The 14295-nt window shown below is 39.2% G+C and overlaps 1 protein-coding gene across 1 annotated transcript in view; it reads right to left on the bottom strand.

The window, feature by feature from the left end:
• The window catches only part of RLF (rearranged L-myc fusion), an 86001-nt gene that overhangs the window by 32058 nt on the left and 39648 nt on the right, over positions 1-14295 (bottom strand). Inside the window, exon 5 of the mRNA XM_018042277.1 lies at positions 6553-6755. Within this exon, the coding sequence (XP_017897766.1) occupies positions 6553-6755 (203 nt within the window). The remainder of the gene's footprint in view (positions 1-6552; positions 6756-14295) is intronic.

Raw genomic sequence — 14295 nt, 5'->3', positions numbered from 1 at the left:
CCAATCATTATAAAAATATTTTAAGTTGCACCTATACATAAATGTATAAACATGAATGAAATGAAATACCACCAAAACGTTTCCTATGAGAACATGACTCATCAGTGTTTACCAACTAGTAAGTTGTACAGTGTAAAAACAGTTGGCCAGACAGTCAGGAGATCTGAGTTCTAGCCTGGGCTTGGACTTAATAATTAGCTTAATGAAGGTAGGGCCTTGGAAACACTACCTCTTGGCCTCAGTCTCACCGTTGATAAAACATGGAAGGTTAAACTAAATTATATTTAATGGCTGTAATACACTAGGAAATCTGAATCTTGCATAACAAAGGTCAGCAAACATTTTTTGTAAAGGGTGAGAGAAAATATTTTCAATGCTGCTGGTCAAATGGTCTTGGTAACAGCTATTCAGCTCTGCTTCTGTGGAGCAAAGCTAGTCACAGATAATAAACCAATGGGTGTGACTGTGTTCCAGTAAAACTTTATTTACAAAAACAAACAGCAAGGTGGATCTGGTCCACAGGCCATAGTTTGCCAGTCCCTGTTGTAGAAAAACCAATTCATACTTCCAATAACCCAGTTCCTCATATTCTCAACAAATTTGTTGATATTTGTATAACCTCAGGAAGAAATCCTATTTTCTTTCCTTGTTATTAATAAACCAGGAAAGATTCGGCACAAAGTGTCCCATATTCTCCCTTCTTTGCCATTTTTGTCAGCAGCAGAACACTCCCTTTCTTCCAAACTCTCAAGGTCTCATGAATCTCTTGAAGGGATCTCTGTACGTTATCCTCTATTTTGGACCTGTCAGCAAGTCCCATTCTTTTTTCTCTTGCTAACTCCAATCTCTTCTCCTAAATCTATTTCTGTCTATGCTTCTTATAACACTGTTTCAGTCATTTTACTTCCTATGTTCAAAACCATCCTAATTTCTACTGCATCAAAAGTTCGAATGCACTGCCGTTTCCGAGGCCTCACTTTTCCATATCCAACAGGTCCTATTACTTCTCATAAGACCTCAACATCCACACTTTTCCCCAGGCAAGGTGTTCTCTAGTGGTTCCTTACAAAGTGCACATTCATTTCTGTACCTTCACTATCACAGTTATCCCTAGACCATTCTTTTTACCTACATAAACCCCACCATTATTTCAAGGTCCAACTCAAGGACCAATTTTTATAAAGCCTTATAAAAGGCTCTACATCTCTCTACCAAGTTATGCTCTCCATTTCTCCATAATCTCAAGGGAACTATCATACAGCTAAGTATCTTACTACTGTTTCTGGAAACCAAACAAGGCCATACACACACTTTCGTATTTGCCAATACCTAATACAATGCTAAAAACAAAACAGGTTTCAAATCAACAAAGTCTGAGAGATTAAAGGAAAAGTTGTTATTATAGAAGAATAAAATCCAAGCTCTCGCTATTTTGCTTCTTCTGAGTTCTTTTGGCATATATCAGGTGCTGAGACTAACCATTACTCCACCTTACTCTGATTAAGCTTCCCAACACATAATATTGCAGCTGTTATTAGAGGCAAGCAATCTTCCATCTCCTTACCCTTCCCAACATTTCAGTGGCTCTGTAGTACAGTCTGAAGTCAGGCAACATGATACCTCCAGCTTTGTTGTTCTTTCTCAAGACCTTTTGCTACTTGAGATTTTTCATGTTTCCATACAATTTTAGAATTCTTTGTTCTAATTTATGAAAAGTGCCACTGGCACTTGATAGGGTTTGCACTGAAATCTGTAGACTGCCATGAGTATGGTCTTTTTAACAGCAGTAATTCTTCCAATCCAGGAACACAGTGTATCTTTCCATCTGTATCACCTTCTATTTCTTTCATGAGTGTCTTATGGTTTTCCTTTTTTTTTTTTTTTTTTTAGAATAAAACACTTTATTTCTTTAGGTCCATTTTAGATTCACAGCAAACTTGAGAGAAAGGTACAGAGATTTCCCACGTAGCCCCTATCACTGCCTCCCCGATTATCAGCGTTCCCCCACTGGAGCATGACATTTGTTACAACTGATGAGACTACTTGACCAATCACAAGCACCCAGAGTCCATAGTTTACATTACAGTTCACTCTTGGTGTTGCACATTCTACGGGTTTGCACAAAGACACAGTGACATGTTATATACATTATGTTATAGTACTGTGGTATTACACATATATTACAGTATAATTATGATATATTATATTATCACACAGAGTAGTTTAATGCCCTAAAATTCCCACTTGCTCCACCTAATCTTCCCTCCCTTCCTTTTCAGACTGGGTTCTTCAATTGGTAATATGCATTTAAACTTCCTCCAAGTGTTTTTATGGCTCAAGAGCTCATGTATTTTTAACACTGAATAATATTCTATTGTCTGGATGTACCACAGTTTAATTATCCATTCACCTGTGTGCTTAGTCGCTCAGTCGTGTCCGACTCTTTGCAACCCCATGAATTGCAGCCCACCAGGCTCCTCTGTTCCTGGGATTCTCCAGGCAAGAATACTAGAGTGGGTTGCCATTGCCTACTCCAGGGGGGTCTTATATTTTTCTGAATACAGGTATTTTCCTCCATACTTAAACTCATTCCAAGGTACTTTATTCTTTTTCATGTGACCATAAATGAGATTGTCTCAATTTCTCTGACAGTTTTACTATATAGAAAGTGCAAGAGATTTCTGTATATTTATTTTGTATCCTAAACTCATGATGAACTTTACTGAACTCACTGATGAGCTCTAGTAGTTTTTTGGTGGTATCTTTGGAACTTTCTATGTAAAACATCATGTCATCTGCAGACAGTGACAATTTTACTTCTTCCTTTTCAATTTGGATTCTTTTTTTTGTCTGACTACTCTGCAATGTGGGAGACTTGGGTTCGATCCCTGGGTTGGGAAGATCCCCTGGAGAAGGGAAAGGCTACCCACTCCAGTATTCTGGCCTGGAGAATTCCATGGACTCTACAGTCCATGGGGCCGCAAAGAGTCAGACATGTCTGAGTGACTTTCACTTCCACTCTGGCTAGAACTTCCAATACTATGTTGAATCAAAGTGGTAAAAGTGAACATCCTCATTCTATTCCTGATCTTAGAAGAAATGTTTTCAGTTTTTCACCACTGAGTATGACGTTAGCTGTGGGCTTGTCAGATATGGCCTTTGTTGAGGCATGTACCCTCTATTCACACGTTTTGAGCTTTTTATTTTTTTTTAATCACAAACAGATTTTGAATTTTGTCAAAGCCTTTTTTGCATCTACTGAGATTAACGTAATCCTTATTCAATTTAATGTGCTGAGTTACACTGACCAATTTGCAGATGTGTGCGTGCTTAGTCGCTCAGTTATTCCTGACTCTCTGCGACCCCATGGACTGTAGTCCACCAGGCTCCTCTGTCCATGGAATTCTCCAGGCAAGAATACTGGAGTAGGTTGCCATGCCCTCCTCCAGGAGATCTTCTCAACCCAGGGATCAACCCCGGGGTCTCCTGCATTGCAGGTGGATTCTTTACCAGCTGAGCTAACAGGGAAGCCCAGATATCAAACCATAATCACATCCCTGGGATAAATCCCACTTGATCATAGTACATGATCCTTTATTATTGAATTCACTTTGCTAATATTTCACTGGCAAGTTTTACATCTATGTTCATCAGTAATATTAACCCATAATTTTCTTTTTTCATGGTGTCTTTGTCTGGTTTTAGTATCAGGGTGATGCTGGCCTTGTGTAATGAATTTGAAGTATTTTTTCTTCTTAATTGTATTTATGTATTATTCTTGGCTGTGCCTGGGTTTTGTTGCTACACATGGGCTTCTCATTGTGGTGGCTTCTCTGTTGCAGAGCACAGGCTAAAGGGGACTGGGCTTCCGCAGTTGATGTATGCAGGCTTAGCTGCCCCAAGGTGTGTGCAATCTTCCCAGACCAGGGATCAAACCAGTGTCTTCTGCATTGCCAGGTGGATTCTTAACCACTGGACCACCAGGGAAGTCCTGAAGTATCCCTTCCTCTACAAGATTTTAGAATAGTTTGAGGACAGTTATAAAGTCTTCTCTAACGTTTGGAACATTCACCTGTGAAGCCATCTTGACCTGGAGTCTTGTTTTTTAGGAGTTTTTAAAACTACTGACAATTTCATTACTGGTAATTGGTCTGTTCCTATTTTCTATTTCTTCCTGGTTCAGTGTAGGGAGAGGTAAATTTCTAGGAATTTGTCCTTTTTTTCCAGGTTATCCATTTATTGGCATATAGCTGTCTGCAGTAATTTCTTATGATCTTTTGTATTTCCCTGGTGCCAGCTGTGAGCTCTCTTCATTTCTGAAATGATTTGGGCCCCCATTTTTTCTTGATGAGTCTGGCTAAAAGACATCAAATTTTGTTTATCTTTTCAAAGAACCAGCTTGTTGAAAGTTTCAATGATCTTTTCTATTTTTTTTTTTCTTTCATTTATTCCTGCTCTGATTCCTTATGATTTCTTACCTTCTAAACTTTGGGTTTTGTTTGCTAAGTTCCTTTAGGTGTAAAGTTAGGTTGTTCATTTGATATTTTTCTTGTTTCCTGAGGTAGGCTTGTATTGCTATAAAACTCCCTCTTAGAAGTGCTTTTGTAGTTGGCTTTAGTGATGTGGTAGGCAGGCACAAGGCACCAACCATAGCAGAATATGTTCAAGGAAAACATTAAACAGCAAATTCAGAAAATTCGTTTGAGAAATTATACTCAAAGGTGGGAGGAGAGAAACGAGGTGATAGCTGAAAGAAGCATTTCTTCCTAAAAAATGGAAGAAATAACAGCATAAGTGCTGCAAAGATGGTTACAAGCAGTGGGGAATTGATAACGCAGTAGAGAAAGGAGAGCTGCTGCAGCATCAGCCTTAGGGGACAAGAGCAGACGGGGTCTGACACAGAAGTCTAGGAGACTGCTGGCCTTTGTGGGGGGAAAGCAGACATAGTTTATCCTCAGAACAGAAGAGAAGGTGTAAATACATAAATGCAGGTAGGTCAATAGATGCCATGGAAATTCTCTTCCAACATTCCCAATTTCCTCAGGGAAAGAGGAAGAAAGCTCATCAGTGGGGACAGAGATGGGACAGAAGGTACTGTAGTACAGGTTAAAAGAAAAAGTTCAGAGTATGAAATAGTAACCTCAGAGAGTGGGAGAGTGAATAGACTAAAGAAACATAGTGCGACTCAATTAAAGTAAATCAGTTGGCAGGTTTTTCCCCATCCAAACCACTAATGCAGGTAAAGATATAAAGGAGGTGGAGATGTAGGGATAATGAGGATACAGGTTAGTCAAATAAGTATAATTAAGGAAGAGACCAGCAGAGGAGTTGAGGGTATATGCAAAGGAGTGATAATAGTGATTGACTATGGAAAAGCAGGGTAAGGAGGGAAGTGAGTACATGAGAAGAGTGAAGGAGAGTGAAAAGCAGATAGGACCAATAGATTTGTTGGTCCTGGCGGAGTCTGTATATTAAAGTCTAAAGATAGGGGCTTTCTTTGTAGCTCAATGGTAAAGAATTCGCCTGCCAGTGCAAGAGACATGGGTTCCACACCTGACCTGGGAGGGTCTCACGTGCCAAGGAACAGCTAAGCCTCACTCTTGAGCCCGTGTTCTAGAGGCTGGGAACCAAAACTGCTGGAACCTGCGCGTCCTTCAGCCCCAGCTCTGCAACAAGAGAGGCCACCACAACAAGAAACCCGAGGACCACAACTAGAGTAGCCCCCACTCTCAGCAACTAGAGAAAAGCCCATGTAGCAACAAAGACCCAGCACAGCCAGAAAGAAACAAATAAACAAAACTATTAAACTGGAAAGACAGTTTCACTTGGAAAATAAGATATTTATAGCTGAAACTGTCATAAAAGTTTAAGAATCACTACAGCATAGAACCAGATCCTCGTGATTCCTTCATTTAACAAGAAAGTTCGGTGTAGAGGTAAAATGAGAATCCATATTAAGACCTGAATGGCAGGTAAGAGAATTAAAGGCAGATAATGATATATCTATTATTTTTCTCTGTATAATTTATCAAAAGACTAATTCCAACTTTTCTAAGGAAAACAATAATTTAGGCCAAAAACAACAACAACAAAAAAAAACCCTGTTTGTCTGCTTAATTATTGTTCAACGTGTACCCATAAGTTCTAAAGTCCTATACTTCTCTGCTTACAGAGTTAAATGTATAAAGTAACTTAAGCTAACTGCCATTATCTTTAGTTTATCTCTTGACACCACTATTAATAATGTCTACATTTCCCAGAGAAATTTAGTTGAAGAAGAAAAAGTGACTTTCACATTTAAACATTTCAAAACAAACCATCAGCCAAATTCATAAGCATTTATCTGCATATTTATAATTATCTACTTTTCAAATACACCTAAAAGACACAATTTTATATTCAATGTGCTGAACAGTTAAATATACAATTAAAATGGTACTTATCAGTAGCCTGACCAAAAAAAATCTTGGTTTTCATCTTGTCATGCAACAATTATTAAAATCTAATAAATTCATTGTATGAATGACAACAGCAGTTACTTGCTTTACCTACCTCCTTAATAGCATCTTCATTAGGAAGAATGGAACATAAGCATGTGATATAGGCTTGCTGAAAAGATGACACATTTGAAATTTCTTTAGATTCTGCACACAGTTTTGATAAAGCAGTAGCCTGGGGGATGCAGTTAGATTTCAACAAATGTTTTATTCGCATTTGCAGAAAGAAAGGTCCTTCTTGTGCAATCAATTTATTGACTAGAAAAAAGGAAAAATAAAACAGTTTGATAACACACCACATAACATATCAAGGTTGTGAAGATGAAAGTTTGATATCTTTTGTTGTTGTTTGTTTTCAGCAGATAAAAGGTCAGTTGACATTACTGGAAGTTTATTCTGATCTCTGTACTCATTTAACAGAGCAAAGAGCAAAATAACGTTGCTAATTATTCCCATATTACTTAGCAGTTTTATTTTGAACATCAAACCATTACAAAAATTTTTTTAACTATTTTTTAGCCATACCAAACGGCATGTGGGATCCCAGTTCCCTGACCAAGGACTGAACCCGCGTCCCCCTGCATTGGAAGCATAGAGCCCCAAACACTGGACCACCAGGGAAATCCCACGAACACCAAACCTTTTAATAAAGCTACTACTAACATTTCACCAAAATTCATTCTTTCACTTTCTCCTCCCTCACATCCTGATAAGGATAGTAAGGAACAGTGAGATGAACTATAAACATAAGAACACGGAAAAATGAAGTATCCTGTGTAATATTAACAACTACCACTTAAACACTCATGAGGTACCAAGCTTTGAGTGTTTTCACACACCTCTCATTTATTCTTCACACCACCACCAAGGCAAGTATTGTTATCCCCGGTTTAAGGTTAGGAAAATCAATACTCAGAGAAATTAGGTAACTTGCCAAGGATTCCAAAGCCAGTGGTGGTCTTTCCTCTAAACCAGGCATTTCTCAAAGTGTGTTCCACCGAGCAAAAGACCTGAGAGATAGTCCTAGAAAAAAAAGGGATTTCCTTGGTCAAATCTCTGAACAGTCCTGCAATGAAGAAAACTGTTCACTCTTATTTAAACCCAATGTTACCCAAACTGATTTGACCAGAGAACCCTTTTACACATATCATTAACACGACATAAAGTCCATGTTCCTGGTTCAGTACACACTTTGGAAAATGCTGCTCGGAGCAGTACTCACATTGATTTGTACAGTGTTGTGAACAAGCCCTTGATTTATAAATAGTAAACATTCAACAAGTGTGTGGCACTGTTACACAGTATTATTTAAAGAACAGAGGTGGGAATGTGCATGTTAAGGTGAGTGGCAAGCGAGATGGTTCACCTAACACAGTGTTTCTGCAACTTGAAAGTGCTTCTGAATCACCAGGGAAATCCTATTAAAATGCAGATTCTAATTCAGCAGGTGTGGAATGGGATCTGAGATTGTGCTTTTCTAATAAGCCTCACAGATAATATCCCTGCTACTAGGCCTACAGGCCACATGTCGAACAGAAATCGTTAAAATTAATGATAAACCACCAGGGTTGGGGGAACCATTGGCCCAATCTTAACTACGTATGAGAATCAACTGTAGAGATTTTAAAATTTTCTCTTTTAAAAAAAATAGGTAACATTATACATGCAAATGACACAAAAGTCAAAAGGCACACAAAAAGATGTATAGTTAAAAGTTGTCTCCCTTCTACTCTGACTCCAGTCTCTTAGTCTCTTTCCTCAAGAAACAATAATCATTTTTGTTTATCCTTCCAGTACAGTTCAGAGAAGGCAATGGCACCCCACTCCAGTACTCCTGCCTGGAAAATCCCATGAATGGAGGAGGCTGGTAGGCTGCAGTCCATGGGGTCGCTAAGAGTCGGACACGACTGAGCGTCTTCACTTTCTCTTTTCACTTTCATGCACTGGAGAAGGAAATGGCAACCCACTCCAGTGTTCTTGCCTGGAGAATCCCAGGGACAGGGGAGCCTGTGGGCTGCCATCTATGGGGTCGCACAGAGTCAAACACGACTGAAGCGACTTAGCAGCAGCAGCCAGTACAGTTTGTTCATCCTTCTGAGTACAGAAGACCGATTTCTTTTCCTATTTAATATATCATACATGTCATTCTATCACATCACTGTACACTGAGAGCTCAATACTTTTAACAAGTGTGTTTATTCCACTGTACAGATCAAATACAACTAATTTAACCAATCCCCTCCTGATAAACTTGCAAGTTGTTTCCAATCTTTGGCAACTGTCAATAATGCTACAATTTACATCCCTGTACAGAGACCATTTCACAATGCAAGGCTGTATCTATAGAAAAAATTCCTAGAAGTGAAACTGTTGCCAGGTGGGTGTGCAGAGATTGTACCAATTTATACTCCCAGCACACATTGGTGGAAGGGGCTTGTTTCCTGTGGCACTTCAGAAAGGTCAGTATTCAGAGCTTCAACTCTGGAGATTCTGATTTAGTAGATGGAGCCTGGACCTGGGATATGTGTCTGTGTGTTCTGGCTTTAAATTCCACAGATACTTTAATACACAGTCAAGGTCAAAAGGCATGGACAGAAAATAGATCACTTGCATTTGGACTTCTTTATTTTAGTCCCACAAGCACTAAATTCCACAAAATGAACTCACAATCATATCTCAAGGAGCTCCTCATTCCTTACTTCTGTTTTCAGTAATGGTATTCTCTCAATTTTTTAAAAAAGTGAAATTCTGGCATTACCCTTCCTTGCCAACTCCTTTCCTAAGAAAATCAACTTAGTTACCGTGTCCTAGCAATTCTTTTAAAAATTCTCTCCAACCTAATTACTTCATGTTATTTCTTGCCACATCTGTCCCCTCCATCCTAAACTCCCTAACATCAGATTATGCTCCATTTATCTACTTTATCAAGTATATGCATTTTCACAAATCTCACACCTGAAAACAGGTATGTTAGCTATACCACTCAACCACTCTAAATTCCTGTAACATTTTACTTATTTTACCACACTTATTTTTCTCTTTACATATAGTAATAAATGATCAGAGTATATAAAGGTCAAGATCTTAGATTTTAGAATCAATTAACTGAGGCCAAATCATGACTCTCATACATACTAGTTGTGAGGCCCTTGGACAAATTAGACCTTCCTGAGTCTCAAGTTTCTTTAACTATGAAAAGACTGCCTCACAGAGATGAAGGATCATAAACGAAATACCAGAATGTAAGTAAGACACGGAACACAGTGGCCAGGCAGAATGAATGCTCAATACTACTTGCTTTTCTTTGACTCTGATATCTACATTATACTATCAGCAATTTGAAGACAAATACTGTGTCTTGTTAACTTTTGGATAAAACCATGCATTTAGAAACCAAATGGTTATCACTTTTTTTAATCAATCAAAACCCTTTAAATACTTCCTCACCTGGGCTCAAATTCTGTCTCCACAATTTTAACTATATGGCCTTGCCCATGTGTAATCTCTTGCCTGTTGAATGGATTAAATGAGACGGAAAACACAGTGCCCATCACATAACAGGCACGCTATAAATCACAGCTATTACTTCTATGAGGTAAAACTACTTTACTCAATATTTTACAGTCACAGTTAAACCACTATATCAATTTTTAACAGAGATCAAAGCTGCATTTTAAAAACACTTTGTTATGTTAAAATCAATCCTTACTTAACTGTACTTTTAAAAAGGAATCCATCCATACACTTCAATATTTAAAACAACACAATAAAGTGTACACTAAGAAGTCTCACTCCCAATTGTGTTCCCTTCTGTGTTCATTTTTCAAACATTTTAATACAAAAAATGTTTAACCATATAGCCTCTCCTCCAGCTAGATTCAACAACTGAACCATTTTGCCATATTTCTTTGTCTAGTTTTTCTTTTTCTGAGCCACTTAAAAGTAAGTTGTAAACATCATGACGGTTTACCTCCTATGTACTTCAACATGTAATAAATTGCAACATTTAAGGTCCAGTGAAAAAATATCTCTGCCTTTTTTAACAGAAGAGTGCTGTTTGTTTGCTTATTTTACAGAAGGCTCAGGTGACACTAGACAAGTCATACAATGGCTTTAGAGGTATGTGGTAGAAGGGAAACAACAGACTGGGGTGGGAAGAAAAACAACCAGGAAGAAGTAAGAGCTGGAGGGTTCCTCCTCTACTAGATTGAGGGGAGGAAGTTACTGCCTCTGAACAATTAGGATGGCTCTCTTCCCGCAACACTTAGTAGGGAGAGAAAAAAAAGAGCAAAAGCCTATTGATTTGGCCTTCCTGAGTCTCAAGAAAAATAAGGAAAAGCCAGTGTTTTGATGTCATGAATTAAGAGGGGACGAGGATGCTGGGGAAGGCACAAGTCAGTTGGAAAAACTGACAGATACCAGATGGCAGCTCTGGGTTTCCTCTAGCACAGTGAAAGGGGGTCTCCAAGGTTGATGGGCCTGAGGACTTTTGAGCTGTGGGTTGCTGCCATCACCACTGGAAGTATGGGTAGTTTGTGGGCACTGAGGCTCAGGCCAGGAACCACTAGGGGGACCTTGGCTGGGCTTGGTCTTGCCATCTCTACATTTTGTGGTAGGCTGCTAGGGTGGCCTGGGGTAAAAGCCCAGGCCATACCTGGGTGGGAGGACTTGCTCATTTCCCTGCCCATCAGGCCAGGCAAAAGTGTTAACAACTGGTACATATTACATGCTTCAGTAAAAAACGTCTTTTTTTTTTTGGCGGCCGGGGGGGGGGCGGGGGGGCAGGTGCGGGGGTGTGAAAGTGAAAGCCACTCAGTCGTGTCAGACTCTTAGTGACCCCATGGACTATACAGTCCATAGAATTCTCTAGGACAGAATACTGGAGTGGGTAGCCTTTCCCTTTTCCAGGGCATCTTCCCAATCCAAGGATCAAACCCAGGTCTCGCACATTGCAGGCAGATTCTTTACCAGCTGAGCCACAAAGGAAACCCTTTTTTTTGAGGGGCAGGAGAGGGGGCAGTAGTAAATTTGACACTTCATGGCAGGAAAAATAAAAATCTAATGCACCTTTTTTTTTAATTCAAAAAAGTAAACCAAAAGGCATTTACTCAGTTACTTGGAAGTTAAAAAATTTATTTTTAATGTTTCTGATTAGTACACTACTGAAAAACAGCAATTAATGAAATGATAGTCACTGCTCTCAAGCATCCAATGTGTTAATATCTGGGCTGCAAGGGTAATGAAGCTACACAGGAGGCTTTCTAAATCTGTTGATCTGAAATTAGTAAGGGCCAGTTGCAAAAGCAAGCAGGTCACAGGCTGCTCACCACTTACATTGTGGTTCTCAGAAAAATTCCTTACATATGTAGGTATCCTATACCCATTCAGAATTTTACAGAATATACAGGATACCACAGGATATTAGGCAAACAGTGCTTCTCCCCATTTCTTTTTTTTCTATGTAAAAAAAAAAAAACAAACCTGAGTACTATTAATTCCAGAGGTAGGAGGGTGAAATATTTGATTAGTTACATCAGGAAAAATAAATGAGGGACATTTAATGCAATTCCATCTCTTCCCTCTGGGGCTTGAACCTGTCTACAAAGGTCATGCACTCTTCACTCCTGGATCCTTATCTGGGAATCTGCTAATTCTAGGATCCTTTTGCAACTATTTGGTGTTGTCCTCTAATTTTTTTTTTTTTTTTAACTTCCCAGGTGGCAGTAGTGGTAAACATCCCTCCTGCCAATGCAATTTTTAATAATGATAAAGGCAATCACTGAGCGTCTACCTGCCTATATTTACAAAAGGATGCCATTTATCAAGAATCTCAACATAAAACATATACACAAATCTATTTTCTATTTAACAGGTCTTTTTTTCCTTATCAGTATAACTGATAAGCAGTAGAAGTATCAGAGATAAGGAACCAAGAGAAAATCTAAGCGCTCTTATTATCAATCATCTCACTATAAAGAAAAACAGAAATAACATGCATACAATAGGTTATCAAACTTGGGGAATGAATAAGTTAACTGAAATATTTTAAGAAATGTCTCCATGCTAAGTAGCTTCAGTTCAGTTCAATTCAGTTCAGTTCAGTCGCTCAGTCGTGTCTGACTCTTTCCGACCCCATGAATCGCAGCACGCCAGGCCTCCCTGTCCATCACCAACTCCCGGAGTTCACTCAGACTCACGTCCATCGAGTCCGTGATGCCATCCAGCCATCTCATCTTCTGTCGTCCCCTTCTCCTCCTGCCCCCAATCCCTCCCAGCATCAGAGTCTTTTCCAATGAGTCAACTCTTCCCATGAGGTGACCAAAGTACTGGAGTTTCAGCTTTAGCATCATTCCTTCCAAAGAAATCCCAGGGCTGATCTCCTTCAGAATTGGACTGGTGGGATCTCCTTGCAGTCCAAGGGACCCTCAAGAGTCTCCTCCAACACCACAGTTCAAACTCATCAATTCTTCGGCGCTCAGCCTCCTTCACAGTCCAACTCTCACATCCATACATGACCACAGGAAAAAACATAGCCTTGACTAGAAGACCTTAGTCGGCAAAGTAATGTCTCTGCTTTTGAATATACTATCTAGGTTGGTCATAACTTTTCTTCCAAGGAGTAAGCGTCTTTTAATTTCATGGCTGCAGTCACCATCTGCAGTGATTTTGGAGCCCAAATAAATAAAGTCTGACACTGTTTCCACTGTTTCCCCATCTATTTCCCATGAAGTGATGGGACCGGATGCCATGATCTTCGTTTTCTGAATGTTGAGCTTTAAGCCAACCTTTTCACTCTCCTCTTTCACTTTCATCAAGAGGCTTTTTAGCTCCTCTTCACTTTCTGCCATAAGGGTGGTGTCATCTGCATATCTGAGGTGACTGATATTTCTCCCGGCACTCTTGATTCCAGCTTGTGTTTCTTCCAGTCCAGCGTTTCTCATGATGTACTCCTCATATAAGTTAAATAAGCAGGGTGACAATATACAGCCTTGAGGTACTCCTTTTCCTATTTGGAACCAGTCTGTTGTTCCATGTCCAGTTCTAACTGTTGCTTCCTGACCTGCATACAGATTTCTCAAGAGGCAGGTTAGGTGGTCTGGTATTCCCATCTCTTTCAGAATTTTCCACAGTTGTGCCCATTTCTTTGTGACCTTATGGACTGTAGCCCAACAGGCTCCTGTGACCATGGGATTCTCTAGCAAGGAATATTGGAGTTGGTTGCCATGGGGGATCTTCCTGACCCAGGATCAAACCCTTGTCTCTTACGTCTCCTGCGTTGGCAGGTTCTTTATCATTAGTGCCACCAGGGAGGCCCATATTTTAAGACATCAACATACAAAAGGCCTGATACTTGAACTAAAGATATATCAAAAGCGTAAATAAAAACTGTTTTAAAACTCATTCTTATTCCAGAAACATACTTAACAAAGATGTGATCCTTGTTAATTTTCTACTAACTTAAAGCAAACAAAATCATACATGTTGGACATGTAAAATGAGATATTTTGTGCATCTAAATGGAAACATCAACCCAAATCCATTAATCTGTTGGTCTTCAACTGATAATTTCTAAATAAAAATTTTCTTCTTTGTGTATCTCTATAAAATGCTAAATTCCAATGTTTCTTAAATCTAAAATAAAGAGTAATTTTCTGTCATAGTCCTCAGCTGTAGTAACCAGTAAACAAAATATAAGCAAAGTTCTACTATATACCAAGGACTAGAAGCAGATTATTAATTTCTATCACAGGAGCTCTGTATAAACATTGTTATTCAAAGCAATATTTAAAAACAAGTA

This window comes from Capra hircus, chromosome 3, assembly GCF_001704415.2.
Source record: "Capra hircus breed San Clemente chromosome 3, ASM170441v1, whole genome shotgun sequence".
Taxonomy (NCBI): Eukaryota; Metazoa; Chordata; class Mammalia; order Artiodactyla; family Bovidae; genus Capra; species Capra hircus.
The sequence above is the reverse complement of the archived record's forward strand: the minus strand, read 5'-3'. Positions and strand labels throughout refer to the sequence as shown.